The 19,962-nt window shown below is 35.6% G+C and overlaps 1 protein-coding gene across 1 annotated transcript in view; it reads left to right on the forward strand.

The window, feature by feature from the left end:
• The first annotated feature begins 869 nt into the window (after positions 1–869).
• Positions 870–19,962, forward strand: part of ZNF654 (zinc finger protein 654) — a 153,821-nt gene continuing 134,728 nt past the window's right edge. Inside the window, exons 1-3 of the mRNA XM_053706032.1 lie at positions 870–1,008; positions 16,176–16,321; positions 18,623–18,704. Of these exons, the coding sequence (XP_053562007.1) occupies positions 877–1,008; positions 16,176–16,321; positions 18,623–18,704 (360 nt within the window). The 5' untranslated portion in view covers positions 870–876. The remainder of the gene's footprint in view (positions 1,009–16,175; positions 16,322–18,622; positions 18,705–19,962) is intronic.

Raw genomic sequence — 19,962 nt, forward strand, 5'->3', positions numbered from 1 at the left:
TGTATGTATTGTGCTGTGATGCCATGCCTCCTATAAACTATACCTGACATTGACATTCATTCACAAACAATCATAATGATTGTCTGTGAATGAATGTCAATATGTCATGGTTGTAAATTATGCCTGATGAGCCTGTCACATACCTACCAATATTTCAAAATTTGAAAGAGGGACACCCGTCCACTGGGAAAAAAAACAAGCAAAATTTAAAAAATATGTCACACCGTTGTCAGTTTGCTGCGGCACACCTGAGGATCTCTCATGGCACACTCGTTGAAAAACACTGCTTTACAGAGTCCCTACACCCTTGGCTGCCTGAGTACACTGGGTCAGATTCATTTTCACACAGAACTATTTTATAACGTTTAAACAATCGTCTACCAGAAAGGGATAACCAATGTTGATTTTGCATTATATGGCGATAGGGTACTTTAAATATCATCTGGGAACCATAAACATCAAAAACAATTAGTCACGTGTACTACAGACCTGGAAACACATTGCATTCTCAGCCTAACCTATTAAACACCAGTCGCTTTTCAATTAGCTCACACATAAATAACTCAATACCCAGCTCCACCCACTAGAAGCATGTTTATGACAGGTAATTGTGGAAGGTAGTAATGACAGCTGAGAGCACAGCCAATAATAGGCGGCCATACCGTGATGTCACGTCTTCTGGATGCCGAATGTTGACGGATATTATAAACGTCCAATCAGTTATGAGCTCCTCTATTTCTTTCGCCAATCATTCAGATGATATTAATGATTGATGGCCTTGCTTACCAATAGCACAATGGAATGGGCGGAGCAGGAAGAGGAGGGGGTGGTGCGGTTGCCCAGTGGTAGCAGTACGCGCAGGTCGGAGATAGCAGCATGGCGGAAGATGAGAGTGATCAGGAGTCGGAGAGGCTAGTTGAGGAGCTTGAAGCCATCGTAGAAGAACAATATGATTTTTTTGGGGCTAGCGGATTGTGGAGTCGCGAATACTGCCGCCGCTTCTGCGAGGTGAGAGATGCCTGAGACAGAGAGACTGGTTATGGGCAGAGAGAATTGGCCAGTTCACTCTTATTTTTCATTTCTTACTATCCTGGAATGCCGAATAAGAAAATGGTGCAGGTACATGACAGGCATGTGCTGGGGCCTTATAAAGACAAAGCAAATTAATTAGTCTGAGTGCCAGTTTCTAGTCACTGAGCAAGTTACACAGCTCACCTGGGCCTCCCTAATAACAGTATAGTGGCTTACCTGGTGGTTTTCATTAATACGGCTGTTTGTGTTAAAAGGACATGGGGAACAAGCAGATTTCTGTCTCGCTTAAAAGCGTGCAATTAGCTCATTAATAGCTAATGAATAACTGGCCTTTCTAGCTTTATTTTACTCAAACATATTTTTCTGCCATGCATAGCAAAATACTGAAAAAAACGTTCATTTGCTTTGTCTTTTCTTGGGAAAACGTTATTTAAAAGATGCAATTTATATTGAAGCGAACACATGAACTACTTCCTACTAATTCTCACTGGAAACAACTCCTCCCACAGTTACATTGGTAGAAAAGGAGACACCCCAGCAAGCTTGAGAAGAAAGTATTCATTGATTGATTAAATGGGCATGAATCCCAAAATTAGTCTTTCATGATTCAGTTAGAGAATATAATTTCAAATAACTTTCTAATTTACTTCTATTATCTAATTTGTTTCATTCTCTTGTTGTTTGTTGAAGGAGCAGCAATGCACTACTGGTTTCTAACTTAACACATGGGTGAGCCAATGACAATCGTTGTATATCTGCAGGCACCAATAAGCTGCTAGAACCTATGTTCTTTGCTGCTCCCGAGCTTACTGAGATAAACCTAGCAAAGGATAACAAGAGAATGAAGTAAATTGGACAGTTGTTTAAAATTGTATTCACTATCTGAATCATGAGAGAAAAATGTTCCTTAAAAAAAAAAAAAGCCTTTAAAATGTTCTCTTTTAGAAAGGAAGGAAAAAAATATTGCATCCTCCAGTTTAAGGTCTTAACCAAGTTAACTTTTATTTTTCAAATAAAGATATACAGCTTAACACATTAAAGGGACACTAACCCCACATTTTTTCTTTCATGATTCAGATAGAGCATGCAATTTTAAGCATCTTTCTAATTTATTAATATTATCAATTTTTCTTTGTTCTCATGTTATCTTGATTTGAAAAAGCAGGTTAGGAGCCGACCCATTATTAATTCAGCACCTCAATAGCGCTTTCTGATTGGTTTGCTACATTTAGCTACAAATCAGCAAGTGCTATCCAGGTGCTGAACAAAAAATGGTTCGGCTCTAAAGCTTACAGTACTGCTTTTTCAAATCAAGATAACATGAGAACAAAGAAATTGATAATAGGAGTAAATTAGAAAGGTGCTTAAAATTGCATGCTCTATCTGAATCATGAAATAAATAAATTGGGTTTAGTATCCCTTTAACTATTTGCATGTAAAATAAGTGAAAGTAAGCTGTATGTTTGTGCACATCTAATACCTGGTGGGATAAAAACACAACATAGATGTATTTTGATGGTATAAGATAATCATAGGCTCACTAAGTTTCCCCATATTTCCTGTAAGTGAAAGCTTAAAATATCTTGCTTTTAAAGTCACTGGTGTATTCTTAAACTGTTGTCACTCCTCCCCCATGAAATGTTATTTTCTTTAGTGTAGTGACACATAGAGCTGTGCCACCCGCTCTATATGTTGATGTAAATGTGCGCTTCAGAGAGGGTAACATTCATTTCTGCTCTTAATACTCCCTTTGTAATATGCAGTACAGCCAGGGGAGTAGGGTGCAAATAAAAAGTGAAACTAATAAGAGCTCCAATTGTTTAATATTACGTCATTGGGACTCCCTTTGAACTGTATTGCACATGCGTTAATCCTTTAGGGCATTGTCTCACAAATGTGGTCCTCAAGTACCCCCCAACGGGCCAGGTTTTCATTATAGCTGAAACAGTGCACAGGTGAAGTAATCAGCTTATGGGTGAGAGCAGGTTAGTAACCATGGTGTTACTCATCAGCTGATTACTTCACCTATGCACTGCTTCAGCTTCAATAAAAACCTGGCCTGCTGGGGGTACTGGAGAAACACTGCTTTAGGGATCCAACTCTGGGAGAATGTTTAATTGATCACATGTTTGTTTAGACTTACCACATATAAGAGTGAGTTCTGTGGCTTATGATTGGGTGCCAGTGCAAAACACCAGAAAAGTAGACTAACACAGGTGGGGGGGGGGGGGGGTAACATTAGTAAGTTTTACTAACAAGTAATATATAACCGATTTTAAAAAGACAATCTTATAAATCTATGCAACAAACTTAATTCTCTCAGACTACATATAACAAACAGGCACACAATCCCTTTTAATTAGTTTTCAGATTAGCCTTATACTTATACAGAAAAAAAAGCACAAAATTGGAGACTTTTGCAAAAACTCTCCCAGATGGGCTATATAAATGGATCTACAAAACATTTATGCAAAGTAAAATCTAGTGTACAATTTCCCTTTAAATAGATGAGTTTTTCTAGACAATGTATCATTTCAGTAGCCCTTCTGGAGATGGACCATAGGCCTCATCTTGAGTATTGTGTACAGCTCTGGAGGTCCTAACTAGTAATCTGTAAAGTGGAATAAGAAACTTACTATTTTTTTCTGCAAATACCTATACAATCAAACATTCTACCAGCTGTGCTGCAGAACTACATTCTGTGTGTTTATTCGCTCATTGACCCTAGTGGAAAATTAAAAATGCAGATTAGAGATAGGAAAGTCAAAATGAAACTTGCAAGAATCAGAGCATACAAAATCAATTGTATTTTAAAATGTGCTTTGTTCTCTTGGTATTCATTGTTGAAAAGAATACACACATCCTACACTAGTTGGAGCTTGCTGGTGATTGGTTCCTGCACACATTTGTCTCTCGTGATTGGCTAACTAGATGTGTTCAGCTAGTTGCCAGTAGTACATTGGTGCTCTTTCAGTAAAGGATAACAAGAGAATGAAGCATATTTGATAATTAAGGTACATTATGTATGACTAACACCTCAATATTTTATCTGACTCCAAGGTTTTATATATATATATATATATATATATATATATATATATATATAATTTTTTTTTTTTTTTTTTTTATCAGCTACTATTTTAACATATTGGTCTAAAACATACCATACATTGATCAGTATTGCTGCTGTGCCTATAATTCATTGCCATTTAATAGCTTCATTGCATTGTTAAACTTTGGTTTGCCACAAATTTGAGTTTGTCATGGTGGCTGCATAAAAGACATGGATAAATTTTTTTTTAAATAGGCTTGGATTCTTGCAAAAAATGTTTTGTACAAGCCAAGTGCGAACACTTTCTTGATGTATATACAGTTTGCTCAAATATGGCTAGTTACTTACCTTTGTTGGATGGGCCAATCTAGACTTCTTACTGGAGTAGACCAAGGCTTGCCACTGTCGTATTTATTTCTTTTTTGCAATATCTTATCGCCTCTGCTTAGAGCATTTAGGGAGAGTTTTTTTTTTTTTTTTTTGGCAGGGCTAGACGACTAAGTGTGCAGTGTGTACCTCCAATTCTCAGAATAGAAAAACAAGAGTAATTTTAAAAGGAAGGAGTTTTTAGTTTGCATAATTCAACATTTTAAATTACAATTTCAGAGTGATTCAAATCCCTTTTATTTGTCGTTTATACTCGCACAATAAAGCTGTAAAGTTTCTTATTGTATCTGATTTTTTTTTTTTTTTGATTCCTTGACTTTTCTCTTATGTACTGCGCTTTTCTTTGAATAATTCCAATATTTATTACAACTGCCAAGAATTTAATCTGTTGATATATTTAACCCTTTGGCTGCTAAGCCATTTCCCACCTGGGTGCTAATATTTTATTTTTTATTTTTTTTTGTTTTTTTTTTTAGACCCCAAGACTTACACTGTTGGAAAGGTTAGGTGATTACCTTTCCAACAATGGGTCTTGGGGTCTGTAGCTGCTTAGATGCCTGAGATACAGGCTTCTAAGCAGCATGCCCCCTCCTATACTTAACATTGTTAAGTATAAATAAAGTTGCGCAGTGATGTCATCACGTAATTGTGCGTGACTTCACTGCGTATCACGTGAAGCCCCGGCGATGCCTGTCACTCTACAGGCACGATCGCCGGGGTAGGAGCAGTAAGGAGCCCCCAGATCTCCCTCAAGGTGGGAGAGTGCTCATGACGGCTCTGAGCTGTCATTAGCACCAGAGTGAGAAACTCTGTGACGGCTCAGAGACGTCATTAGCACTCAAAGGGTTAAAGGGACATTCAGGTCAAAGTTGAACTGTACATAGATTTATATCTTTGAAGAGAAACATTTATGCAATATGCATGTATTGGCAATAATGCTTCTAATAAATTATTACTTTTTTCTCTTTGTGCATGTGAAGCATGGCTAGATATTCTCGGTGCTCCAGCATTTTATAGACTGCAGTGGCTCAGCTTGAATGTCAGCAATTAACGAACAGAGCCGTTACTGGATGGTTTAAGCACCTTAGACTCGCTGAGTAATAGCTTTTATTAGAAGCATGTTTGCTAATACATGTATATTACGAAAATTCTTCTATTCAAAACTGAAATGCATCCATGTGGATTCCATTTTTTTTGGCTGGAATGCCCCTTTAATGAATATTCCTGTGACAATTGTGCAGTTAGCTTAAAGGGATATGAAACCCAGAACATTTTGTTTTTGTGATTCAGACAAAGCATACAATTTTCAAAAAGTTTCCAGCATCAGATTTATGTATGTATTGGTAATAGAAGAAACATGGAAACTTTTTTTTAAATGTATTCTCTATCTGAATCGTGAAAGAAAACATTTTGGGTTTCATGTCCCTTTTTAAATGCACTTTTTTCTTTTTTGTTTGTCCCAAAGGGATACTAAACCCACATTTTTTTTATTTCATGATTCAGATGGAGCATGCAACTTTCTAATTTACTCCTATTCATTTTTCTTCATTCTCTTTCTATGTTTAAAAAAGAAGGCATCAAAGCTAAGGAGCCAGCCATTTCTTTGGTTCAGTACACGGACCTTGTTTAATGGTGGGTGTATTTAGCCACCAATCGGCAAGCACAACCCAGGTTGTGAACCAAAAATGGGCTGGCTTCTAAACTTACGTTAATGCTTTTCAAATAAAGATAGCAAGAGAATGAAGAAAAAATGATAATAGGAGTACATTAGAAAGTTGCTTAAAAACAAATGTTTTATCTGAATCATGAAAGAAAAAAAGTGGGTTCAGTTTCCCTTTAAAATCGCACGTTTAATTTCCTTTTTTTTTTTTTTTTTTTTTTTTTTTTTTTTTTTTTTTGTGGAAACTAAATTTTTGTAACCTTTAACTGTATAAACAAATGAAAAGGGTGGTTGTTCTGTTCGAAAATATGTTTGGTTTTTGGAAACTGCAGTGCATATTAATTTTAATATAGTAGCTATTCACTAATTAGTAAATGGCTCAGGTTTGTTTTGTTTTACATCCCAGATATTTTAAAGGCACAGAAAACTTAAAGGGATATGAAACACAAACAAAATTGTTTTGTGATTCAGACAGAGCATACCATTTTAAAAATGTTTCCAATTTACTGCTTTTATCAAATTTGCTTTGTTCCCATGATATTCTTTGTTGAAGAGTCCTCGTGGGTCATGACATGGGCTGGCGAGTGTGTATATAAAATGACAAATTCTATAACACCTGGATGTATTAATATTTATGTGGCCAAATATAGTTTGATAAATACCTGTGCTCTCTAACTAAACATTAAAGGGATTGAAAGATAAAATGTGCATGGGTGGATTTCAGTTTGAAATAGATGCATTTTTGCAATACACTTTAATTAGTTCCATTATCCTAATAAGTTGTTGTTTTTCTGCAGCATACGTACATATGCACCAGTCTTAAACATCCCACCTTCTCAGAGGGTCAGCAGTATGACGTGTCATGGGCTGCCTAGCCATGCTGTCTGTCCATTTTTTAATGTTTACCAATAATTTTTTTTGGTTTTAATACTTAGTAGTGTGTATTTTTTCATGACTTTCAGCAGTAGGCTTGTATGACACAAATTACTTTAGAAGCCAAACACACCACAGCCATCTCTCTGAGCAAGAATGATGTAGGGACTCACAGGATATGTGCGTAAGCTGCTGAACAAGGGATTTATTTTTTTCCTTTAAGCACATTTTTACAAAAATGTTTACATTTCAAATTGAAATGCACCCATGCAGATTTCAATTTTGACCTTTTTATCCCATTACAATTTAGGATCCTTAGAAACCGAATTAACGGTATTAGCAGTATATTGCAATTTCGGTGGCTATGTCAGCTGACCAGAACTACATAAATGATCTCCAGTATAGTTAGTGAAGAAAAAGCTCTGAATTTGTACAATTAATAGTAAGGATTTTCTGTTTGTATGAGGACAGCACATAACATAAAATACATATGTTATATTACTTAAATTACTTATATTTAAAAAAAAAAAAGAGTTGAGCGCAGTCTTACTGTTGCATAGATAAATATCGCTTTATTGCATGTACTGTGACTGAAGCCAAGCACGGAGACTTTCTAATTTACTTTTGTTACCAAAATTGATTCACTCTTTAATATCCTACTGCATTACAGGGAGCAAGCTGAACACATCACATGAGGCAATCATAACACCCATAGGTGTGCAGCTACTAAGCAGCTAGCTCACAGTAGTGCGTTGCTTTTATTGAACCTACAAATACCAAGAGAACAAAGCAGATTAGATAATAGAAGTTGATTAAAATGACATGCTCTGTCTGACTTTACTGTACCTAAAGAAGCTCACATGTGAATGGGGAAAAAGAGACAAGCTATCCTTAAAAGGACATTATACAGTAAATGTTAGCTTGAATAGTGCATTCAAGGAAAAGATTAGTCTGAGAATAACCTGTAGATGTATCTTTTTAGCCCCTTAAAGACCAGCAACGTATCCTGTACGTCGCTGGCCTTTCTATAGGGGTGTGATTTTAAATATTTTGGCAAGCTTGCAGGAGGGAAGGAGGGTCTAATAGCACGGTCTTACCTGCACTATAGCAACCAGGTAAACCCTTAAAGGGATAGTAAACCAAAAAATTTCTTTTATGATTCAGATAGAACATACAGTTTTAAACAACTTTCCAATTTACTTCTGTTATCAAATTTGCTTCCTTTTCTTGTTATCCATTGCTGAAGGAACAGCATTGCACTACTGGCAGTTAGCTGAACACATCTAGTTAGCCAATCACAAGAGACAAATGAGAGCAGGCACCAATTAGCAGCAGCTCCCACTGCTGTATATGTGCGTATTCTTTTTCAACAAGGGATACCAAGAGAACGAAGCATTTGAAAATAGAAGTGAATTTAAGTGTCTATATGAATCAGGCAAACTTAATTTTGACTTTCCTATCCCTTTAACTACTGGCGTCGTACAGAGTACGTCGTGGTCATTAAGGGGTTAACGCTGACATGTTGTAACTTAGAGTGTGCAGCCAATAGCTGTGTGGAAGGTGTTCTGCACTTTCATTTCTAACGGAATGAAAAGCTCGGAATTTCAGGAAAAGGAAACAAAAGTATATTGCAGCGTTTTTTATATGTACAATGTATCGTTTTATATTACCATCTTAAAGTGTTTAATGTCCCTATTAATAAAGGATGTGTAAATAACAAGTATACCACAAACTCCACCTATAGACAGAGATGGTTAATAATCAAGATTTTTATTGAATAAATATGCACACTTTTTATGATTCAGATAGAACATGCAGTTTCAAAGTACTTCTGTTATATCATTTGCTACATTCTCTTGTTTTCCTTTGTTGAAAAGCATACCTATAAAGGCTCAGGAGCACCAAAGCACTACTGGGAGCTAGATGCTGATTTGTGGCTACACATAAATGCCTGTTGTCACTGGCTTACCCAATGTGTTGAGCTAGCCCCCAGTATTGCATTGCTGCTCCTTCAACGAAGGATACAAAGCGACTGATCAAATGTATTAGTAAACTGGAAATTTGTTTAAAATTGTATCGTCTATCTGAATCATAAAATAAAAAAAATGTGGTTTATGCCCCCTTATATCTCTACTTTCTATGTTTTTTTTTTTTTTTATTTTAGAAAATGTTTGCTGTGAAGAGGAGGCATGCTGTTTCTGCAGACACAAATTCACAATTGTGAGAACTACAAAACCAAGTATATTTGATAATATCTTCTAGTTAGAAAAAAAATGTCAAATAATCTTGAGCTGCAACCAATAAACAATATAATTTATTGTGAAAATCATTGTTCTCAACTAATCTCATTCGATTAGTTGGTCTCTGCACTGCAAAAGCTGTTTCCGATAAACTCCTGCACATTGTATTGTGTTTTTATGGTTGTGTCCTTCGCTTAAAGGATGTTTACTTTTCACCTTTTCAGGACCATATAAGTTTGTTTCAGCTTAGAAGTACTCCTGGCTTATGTGGGTCAGATCACCTGTGCAACCCAGAAATAATAGGAGTCGTCATTTGGATTTATATTAAATTACAGACCTGCCAAATCACAAAGACAGGCCTTTTGGTACACAATTTTTCTCCCGGTGATCTACATATATCACACGGTGTGCTGAAGACCAGTGAGAACAGCGAGGAAGAGACTAAAGAGGCGCTGCATGAGGACATCAACATAAACCTCAAATTAGAAATAAAGTCCAGGCTTACTTTGTTGAGGCCCCTTGCCAAGGAGGAAAACCCTTTGCATTGTTGGAGAGCTAACAAAAGATAAATATCCTACTTAAACACCCCAGGCACCTTCTCTGCTGCAGGTGTTCTATCAGATTTTGCTACCTTATCAGAATTTGCTACCTTTCAGTGTGCATGCTCTGTATTACGTAATCGCACTTCACATATGTTTAAAAGGAATGTGTGCAATGCGATTGTTATCGGCAGCATGCACACTGAGTGGTAGCAAATTCTGTCCTGTCGGATTTTGCTTCGGCCAATAAATGCACGCATGCCTAGTTCCATCACTTGTCACAGTGGAATATGTGCCCTGCGCACAAGATATAAATAAAAAATTACACATAAAAATGTATTTCTTTGTGCACATAGTCTGAAGTTTATATTTGTAACAGTTTGTGGATTTTATGTTAAGCATAGGAAAAATGGTATTAAATTTTTTTTTTTTTTTTTTTTTTTTTTTTTATCCCATTCATCAAAATTTTTTTGCAGATTAATAGAACATGAAATTGTTGGTTGCTGTCCTAAAATAATCTTACAGAAACTTCTGGTAGAGGATAACATTGGATAACATTGAGAATGGATTAATATAATTCATTAACAATAAAAAGAATACAGCCATGAATATATAGCATTGCATCTTAAATAGAAAGCTATCTTTACATTGGTTTTTTTTCCTCAGCATTTTATTTTTATAAAATGATTTAAATATAAAAAGTATCCTCCCTGCTTTACACTAATCGTATACCATTATATTTGGAGCAGTAGAGCGCCCTTATAGTAATTTCTGTCCTGTAGTTAAAGGCATATTAAACCCCAAATTTTTCTTTTATGATTCATATAGAAAACGTATTTAAACAACTTTCTATTTTTCTTCTATTATAAATTTTCCTTATTTTTCATGGTATCTTTAGTTGAAAAGCAGAGACTTATACTGAAGAGCCGGCCCATTTCTGGAGCTCTAAATAAAAACAGTTTTGCAAGAACACTAGAGGGCAGCACTATTTTCTGCCAAAATGTGCTCCAGGTGCCTACCTACTAGGTATCCAACACAGAATATCATGGGAATGAAGAACATTTTAATAGAAGTAAATTGGAAATGTCTAAAATGTTATGCTCTGTCTGAATCACAAAAGTATAGTTTTGGGTTTCTTATCCCCTTTTTAAATGATTATTACATTTATATTTCTATCCTGCATGTGAAAGAAGCAATTAGTTACTTTTTGATATTGAAAAATCTAAGAACATGGAGCATGATTTTGTACTTAAAGGGACAGTCTACATTTAAAATTGTTTTTGTTTAAAAAGTTAGATAACTCCTTTTACTACCCATTCCCCAGCTCTGCACAACCAACATTGTTAGATTAATATACTGCATAACATTTAAACCTCTAAATTTCTGCCTGTGTCAAAGGCTCTATTTACAGCCTCTTAATCAGATGCTCTTGTATTTGCTTTTCACAACAGAAGACTGCTAGTTCATGTGGGCTATATAGATAACATTGTATTCACGCCCGATAAGTTATTGAAGATTTAGCACAACACAGTACTAACTGCAACTCAATAGATAAGTCATGTGATCAGGGGGCTGTCAGAAGATGCTTAGATACAAGGTAATCGGAGGTAAAAAGTATATTAATAAAACTGTTAGTTATGCAAAACTGGGGAATGGGTAAAAAAGGGATTATCTAGCTTTTTAAAACAATAATTCTATTGTAGACTGTCCCTTTAAAATATATAAAGCTTAACAGTACATTCTGTTGCTGCATTTAAATGGGCATTGCACTCAACACACACAGGCCTAGGTTACAAGTAGAGTGTAAATATGGTGTCCTAAAATCACTAAAGCGCAATCCATAGCACTCAGTTTTTACTTCCATATTACAAGTTAAATGTTCGCACTCAAGCGAAAGCCTTGGGCGTGCCAACATTTGGAGATTGGTAGTGCGGCGGTGCTAAATCCCTCACTTAATGGACTATTATGGGGTATGCTGCAAAACTCAGATCCCTATATGTCAATGTTAAAGTGAATCTTAGCGTTTTACAAATGCTAGGATTTACTATTGAAACAAAGGGCACTTTCATTCATGAAGTATAAGATACTTCATGTAGAAGGCTCCTTTATTTGATTCAATCCATCGCCGTTTTTAGCTGCTACAGCAGCCCACGGCTAAAAAATGTTTTGCCCAAGAGGTGACGTTTTCACCTTTTAGCCAATATCTGTGCGGTAAATCAGGCTTGGCGCCCATGGGAGCCGGATTTACCGCAATGCTATTAGCTTTGAGTTGAAAACGTCAGCTCTTAGCCAAGTTTTTTTGGTTTTTTTTTAGCTGTGCTCTGCTGTAGGAGCTAAGAGTGGCTATCGATTTAATCAATTAAAGGAGCTTTCTACATGAAGTATCTTATACTTCATGAATGAAAGTGCCCTTTATTTCTTTCAATAGTAAATCCTAGCGTTTGTAAAACACTAGGATTTACCTTAATTTTAAAACATTTATTTTTATAAGAAACTTAACATTAATATTATTATTTATAAATGAGTGTAATACTTTTAATATATATTTTTTTTTTTACATCAGTTTTGCGATATTATTCCCCCCCCCCCCAACACTTTACTTCATGTCTCCAGTCACTCCAAACTTTTAGTGCTACTATGGGTTGCACTTGATATTGTCGTGTCCTTGCTCTCTCTAAATAAAGGACACAGTAAATGTCAGTCACACTAATATTCTCTGGTAAAACTGTTTATAATTCACGTGTAATACCAGATTGTGTTCTACAGGGAGTGCAGAATTATTAGGCAAGTTGTATTTTTGAGGATTAATTTTATTATTGAACACGAACCATGTTCTCAATGAACCCAAAAAACTCATTAATATCAAAGCTGAATAGTTTTGGAAGTAGTTTTTAGTTTGTTTTTAGTTATAGCTATTTTAGGGGGATATCTGTGTGTGCAGGTGACTATTACTGTGCATAATTATTAGGCAACTTAACAAAAAACAAATATATACCCATTTCAATTATTTATTTTTACCAGTGAAACCAATATAACATCTCAACATTCACAAATATACATTTCTGACATTCAAAAACAAAACAAAAACAAATCAGTGACCAATATAGCCACCTTTCTTTGCAAGGACACTCAAAAGCCTGCCATCCATGGATTCTGTCAGTGTTTTGATCTGTTCACCATCAACATTGCGTGCAGCAGCAACCACAGCCTCCCAGACACTGTTCAGAGAGGTGTACTGTTTTCCCTCCTTGTAAATCTCACATTTGATGATGGACCACAGGTTCTCAATGGGGTTCAGATCAGGTGAACAAGGAGGCCATGTCATTAGATTTTCTTCTTTTATACCCTTTCTTGCCAGCCACGCTGTGGAGTACTTGGACGCGTGTGATGGAGCATTGTCCTGCATGAAAATCATGTTTTTCTTGAAGGATGCAGACTTCTTCCTGTACCACTGCTTGAAGAAGGTGTCTTCCAGAAACTGGCAGTAGGACTGGGAGTTGAGCTTGACTCCATCCTCAACCCGAAAAGGCCCCACAAGCTCATCTTTGATGATACCAGCCCAAACCAGTACTCCACCTCCACCTTGCTGGCGTCTGAGTCGGACTGGAGCTCTCTGCCCTTTACCAATCCAGCCACGGGCCCATCCATCTGGCCCATCAAGACTCACTCTTATTTCATCAGTCCATAAAACCTTAGAAAAATCAGTCTTGAGATATTTCTTGGCCCAGTCTTGACGTTTCAGCTTGTGTGTCTTGTTCAGTGGTGGTCGTCTTTCAGCCTTTCTTACCTTGGCCATGTCTCTGAGTATTGCACACCTTGTGCTTTTGGGCACTCCAGTGATGTTGCAGCTCTGAAATATGGCCAAACTGGTGGCAAGTGGCATCTTGGCAGCTGCACGCTTGACTTTTCTCAGTTCATGGGCAGTTATTTTGCGCCTTGGTTTTTCCACACGCTTCTTGCAACCCTGTTGACTAGTTTGAATGAAACGCTTGATTGTTCGATGATCACGCTTCAGAAGCTTTGCAATTTTAAGAGTGCTGCATCCCTCTGCAAGATATCTCACTATTTTTGTGTCAAGTCCTTCTTTTGACCCATTTTGCCAAAGGAAAGGAAGTTGCCTAATAATTATGCACACCTGATATAGGGTGTTGATGTCATTAGACCACACCCCTTCTCATTACAGAGATGCACATCACCTAATATGCTTAATTGGTAGTAGGCTTTCGAGCCTATACAGCTTGGAGTAAGACAACATGCATAAAGAGGATGATGTGGTCAAAATACTCATTTTCTAATAATTCTGCACTCCCTGTATTGTTAGTGCAGGGCTGCAATATAGGCCACAATGTGGAAAATAAAATTTAAATTATAAGTAAAGGATAAATGTTTATCAGTCTATTTTGACAGTACTTTGAATACCTGTATAACCTCTCGTGAGCATGTATGCTTGTAATTAAAGTTTTATTTACTGTAAACAAGGGTATGACAACAAGTCTTTGTGTTTTAGTCCTTTTGTTTTTTTGGTTATTATGTAAAAGAAATATATGTACAGTATACTAAAGGTTTTTTCCATTTCTTAAAGGGACATAGTACTCTAAAACTTTCTCCACTTCAATGTGTTTCTAGTGGTCTATTTTATATTTGCTGGAGTGTTTTTAATAGTTTGCAATCAACCCCCTTATCTTTATTTGTTGTTTGAAATGGCTGTTTTGCCTGTAGACATTATTGCCTACATTGAAAATATGAATAATGTATTCTCTGTAGAAAAGTAATGTTAAAAGGGCCAAATAGCTACAATAAATCTTACAGTAGGGGTAGGAGTGAGACTGTTTGTTTGTTTTATTTGAATTTCTTTGTGCCAAGCATTATTAGGATTTTCAATACCCAGGTATGTTTAGACATAGATAACATTAGCAGGTCTGCTTTACCTGCAAGTTCTTCACAATGACATACCCATACAAATGTTTTGCAACGCTTGTTGAGCATTTGCCAGATAAGTTAGCAGGTGATAATTACCTTCATAACAGAAACCTGATATGTATTAGCATGCCACACTTGCATAACATATGATAGTTGCTTCTACTCTGCGTGGCAGCACGAGAATTATTACACTTTTTTTTTTTTTTTTTTTTTTTTTTTTACCCAGGTAGCAATTGTGAATATACAGGCTGTATCCACTTAGCCTCTACCTTCAGCACAGGAGTTTGGGAGTGACAGTGTAACCTCATGTGTACAAGCACTACATACTTTGCAACACTTGTTGAATAATTGCTCTCACTAGTTTAAAACACTATAGATGTTGAACACATCATATGACTTTACAGCTATACCTAAAAATACAAGCCACACATCCCAGTTCTATACCTACATAGTGGCAGTACATACTGGCGTGGTTTTTAGTGGAATTGTTACCACCCAGTCTTGATCTTCATGTTTCAACACACCCTTGTTACCCACTTTGTCTAGAGATTTGTGGGCGCTTTGATACTTAAACATTAAAGGCAATAATATTATCAAGTACCACACTTGCCCGTTACCAGGATGTTGTCTCGCATTGTTTTTTTAATTCTTTTTGTGTGTTCTCTTATTTTAACCAACATAAAAAGTTACATTTTAAACAATCAGAAATTTCCTTGCCTCTTACGTCTGGGCACAGAGTGCTGTAATTGCATTCCTTCTGTGGATTTCTTCTTTGTGATGAAATATCTTCCTTGTTTACATAGAGCTGTTCAGGTGATACTTGTCAGCTATTTACAGTTACACTGCATTACTTTTATGTGATTTAGAATATGGGTATCATGTCCCTTCAATTTCTTGCTTTTGGCAAATTAAAGGGACAGTAAACACCAGAATTTTTGTTTTTTAAAAAGGTAGATAATCCCTTTATTACCCATTCCCCAATTTTGCATAACCAACACAGTTATAATAATATACTTTTTACCTCTGTGATTACCTTGTATCTAAGCCTTTGCAAACTGCCTCCTTATTTCAGTTCTTTTGACAGACTTGTGTTTTTAGCCAATCAGTGCTTGCTCTTAGGAGCTTCACGTGCCAGAGCTCGGTTATCTATATGAAACACATGAACTAACACCCTCTAGTGGTGAAAACTGTCAAAATGCTTTCCGATTAGAGGCAGTCTTCAAGGTCTAAGAAATTAGCACATGAACCTCCTAGATTTAGTTTTAACTAAGAATACCAAGAGAACGAAGCAATATTGGTAATAAAAGTAAATTGGAAAGTTGTTTAAAATTACATGCCCTATTTAAATCATGAAAGTTTTTTTGTGACTTTACTGTCCCTTTAATGTGCTCAATGAGCCCTATATAGGTAGTCCCACTATGTTTGCTTTCACTTTTTTCTTTCATTATTATTTGTTTTTATTTGTTTGTCAGGTTGTTGAAGACTATACTGCAAGATGGCAGGTCCCTTTACCCCAACTTCAAGTACTTCAGACAGCTCTCTGTTGCTTCACATCTGCCAGTGTGTCTTTCCCAGCTGAATGTGAGCACACACAGTGTGTTTTGAGTAGACTAGCTTTGTAAGTACGGTTTTCTATTATAACTTGTGCCTAGAGCCATCATTATGCATGTATTGCATTACATTATTCAAGTGTAATTTTTTTTTGTGTAATCAGAAAAAAATTAATTGGTGTTTATGGTACATTCACAACCTTTTTTTAATTTTTTTTTTTGTCATTCAATGTTAAATTTAAAAATATTAGTTCAAGTGATGAACACTCAAATGTAAAACTTACTTTAGTAACTTATATATTTTTTTTTCTTCTTTCCCCTGACGTTTTGCCATTGTCAAAATCATGGCATTTTTCAATGTAAATAAAAGCATTATATTTTGCTTTTGATGTTGGTAACGCATGTTCAAAAGATCCTGTGTGGGTTTTTTTTTTATTTTTTTTCATTGAAACATGCCAAAATGCCAGGATTTTGATTAGACAATGGTGAAAACGTCAGTGTGGGGGGGGAAAAAGGTCTTAAAGGGACACTATACCCAAACATTTTCTTTCATGATTAAGGTAGAGAATACAATTTTAAACAACATTCCAATTTACTTCTATTACCTAATTTGCTTCATTCTTTAGATATACTGTAATGAAGAAATAGCAATGCACACGGTGAACCAATCACAGGAGGCATCTATGTGCAGCTACCAATCAGAAGCTACTAAGCATATCTAGATATGCTTTTCAGCAAAGAATATCAAGAGAATGAAGCAAATTAGATAATAGAAGTAAATTAGAAAGTTGTTTATAATTGTATGCTCTTTCTAAATCATGAAAGAAAAAATTTGGGTTTCATGTCCCTTTAATGTCTGGGCTGCCGGAGCTTGCAATAGCAAAGTAGCAGTTGTATATGTTACTAAAGTAAGTTATAAAACTATTTTTAGATTTTAAATCGAACGTAAAAAAATAAAGGTTTTAAATTCACAATTACTTTAAAGGGACAGTCAACACCAGAATCTTTGTTTATAAAGAAAGATAATCCCTTTATAACACATTCCCCAGTTTTGCATAACCAAGTTATAATACACGCTTTACCTCTGTAATTACCTTGTGTCTAAGCTTATGTTTACTGCCCTCTTATTTTATTTCTTTTGACAGACTTGCATTTTAGCCAATCAGTGCTCACTCCTAGGTCACTTCACGTGCATGAGCTCAGTGTTATCTATATGAAACACATAAACTAATGCCCTCTAGTGGTCAAAATGCATTCAGATTAGAGGCAGTCTTCAATGTCTAAGAAATTAGCATATGAACCTCCTAGGTTTAGCTTTCAACTAAGAATACCAAGAGAACAAAGCAAAATTGCTGATAAAAGTAAATTGGGAAGTTGTTTAAAATTACATGCCCTATTTAAATCCTGAACGTTTTTTTGGACTTGACCTTTTTAACATTCTGGTGCAAAATGGTTATAGTTGGATTTTAGTTTCTGGACCCTCTTTAGCTGAAACTGTATCTGCTTTAGTGTTTATATTTTTTAGATAGAGAGATTTCTTTGTGTAAAAGTGCAATACAAAGATCTGTACAAATCTCGATGTTTGTGTCTTGCACTTTCACACAAAGAAATGATAGATTTGATTTTATGTTTAAGCATCCTTTGCCAAGCTTTTTTTTTGCATCTTTCCTATTTTCTATCACAAGTCAAATTAGGGATACCTATAAATTTGATTACATTGATCAAATAAACAGTGTATAGAATGTTCGTGGGAAAAATCAACATTTTTATTTAAATTTTATGGAAAAGGCAAAATAAACAAATGCAATTTTTGTCTTGTAAAAAATAGTATGAGATATTAAATTTAAAGGTCAAAATTGAAACGTGCATGGGTACAAATAGAAGTCTTTTTGCAATTAACAAAAATGCTTCTAGTAAAAGTTATAACAGTTGCACTAGTATTCAAACACCACACCTTCTCAGAAAGTCAGTGGTGACTTGTTTGACACATTACGCTTCCATAGAAGCAATACACACAGTCTCTAGCTCTGAGCTTTAATACTGGTGCACGGGATCTCACAGGATATGTACATATGCCGCAGAAAAAAATAAACTTCCTTGATGAATTTTTGCTAATGATGTATATGTATATATATATATATATATATATATATATATATATATATATATATATATATATATATATATATATATATATATATATATATATATATATATATATATATATATATATATATATATATGAGCTTCTATTTAAAATAGCATAAATATTTCTTCTTTCTATAGTAACGGTATGAACAGGTCACCTTGGCAACGTTGTTCATTTAAAGCTGCGCATTGACTTTTTTTATTTATTTTTTTATTTTAAGGAGTCTATTTGAGTTGCTGCTGTTTTTTGGGAAAGATGAATTCTACGAAGTTCCTTTAAAAGAGATCCTGGGTTCAGTTCAGGTAATTCTTGGGATAGTTGCACACTTATATTTTACTTTTTCTTTCTAAAAAATATGGTTGTCCAACGTAAAGTCCCACATGCTATAGTGGAATTTTTCTTTTGGAATGTCTTATCTAACCTTTCCAATTTATTACGTTGGTGAAAGAGTGAAAAATGTCACCTGAAAATTCAGTACATAACTTATTCATAGTCCTGTAATCTGGTATATTGTTTGAATTATGTACATATCAGAAGAAAAACTTGCATTGGTTGTTAAAATAACACAGCATATTTCTGCTCTCATACACCTGTTATTGTGTCTAGCATTTTTTATTGCATTTCTTGTTCTTGCCATCTCGCTTGTAGCAAGTGAAATGATTCCCTGCATATTCATATTTTTATATTTTTGTACAACAAATGCCAAATATGGCTGCTGGCAGCGGTATTTTTGCTGATTTCGAGGCTGTATTTCTTTGTGTGAAAGTGCAAAACACGAAAATCTGTATTTGCACAGGTCTCTTTTACACAAATCTGGCTCTGAGAAGAGCAGAATGCTCTCCTTCTCTTTCTCTTCTCTCTCGTGGTTTTTTTATATTTGTGAACCTTTCCTACTCTACCTTTACCTGCTCTGCCTATGGACACTATTAATTATGTCCTTCTGTTCACTCTTAATTCCTTTACAAAAAACACAAAGTATTCTCCTGCTTTCCCTATTTTAGTGCCCTGTGCCTCCTTTTAAAATATCCTCGGTAATCTTTCTCTGCCTGTGCCATCTTTCTTTCATGTAATTGGCAAGAGTCCATGAGCTAGTGACGTATGGGATATACAATCCTACCAGGAGGGGCAAATTTTCCCAAAATCAAAATGCCTATAAATACACCCCTCACCACACCCACAATTCAGTTTTTACAAACTTTGCCTCCTATGGAGGTGGGGAAGTAAGTTTGTGCTAAGATTTCTACATTGATATGCGCTTCTCAGCATTTTGAATCCTGATTCCTCTCAGAGTACAGTGAATGTTAGAGGGATGTGAAGGGAGCATCACCTTTTGAATGCAATTCCTCACGAGAGAGATCTATTTCATAGGTTCTCTGTTATGGTCGTAGATTCATCTCCTACCTTCCTCTTCAGATCGACGATATACTCTCATATTCCATTACCTCTACTGATAACCGTTTCAGTACTGGTTTGGCTATCTGCTATATGTGGATAGGTGTCTTTTGGTAAGTATGTTTTCATTACTTAAGACACTCTCAGCTATGGTTTGGCACTTTATGT

Source organism: Bombina bombina, chromosome 3 (assembly GCF_027579735.1).
Source record: "Bombina bombina isolate aBomBom1 chromosome 3, aBomBom1.pri, whole genome shotgun sequence".
NCBI classification, from domain to species: Eukaryota; Metazoa; Chordata; class Amphibia; order Anura; family Bombinatoridae; genus Bombina; species Bombina bombina.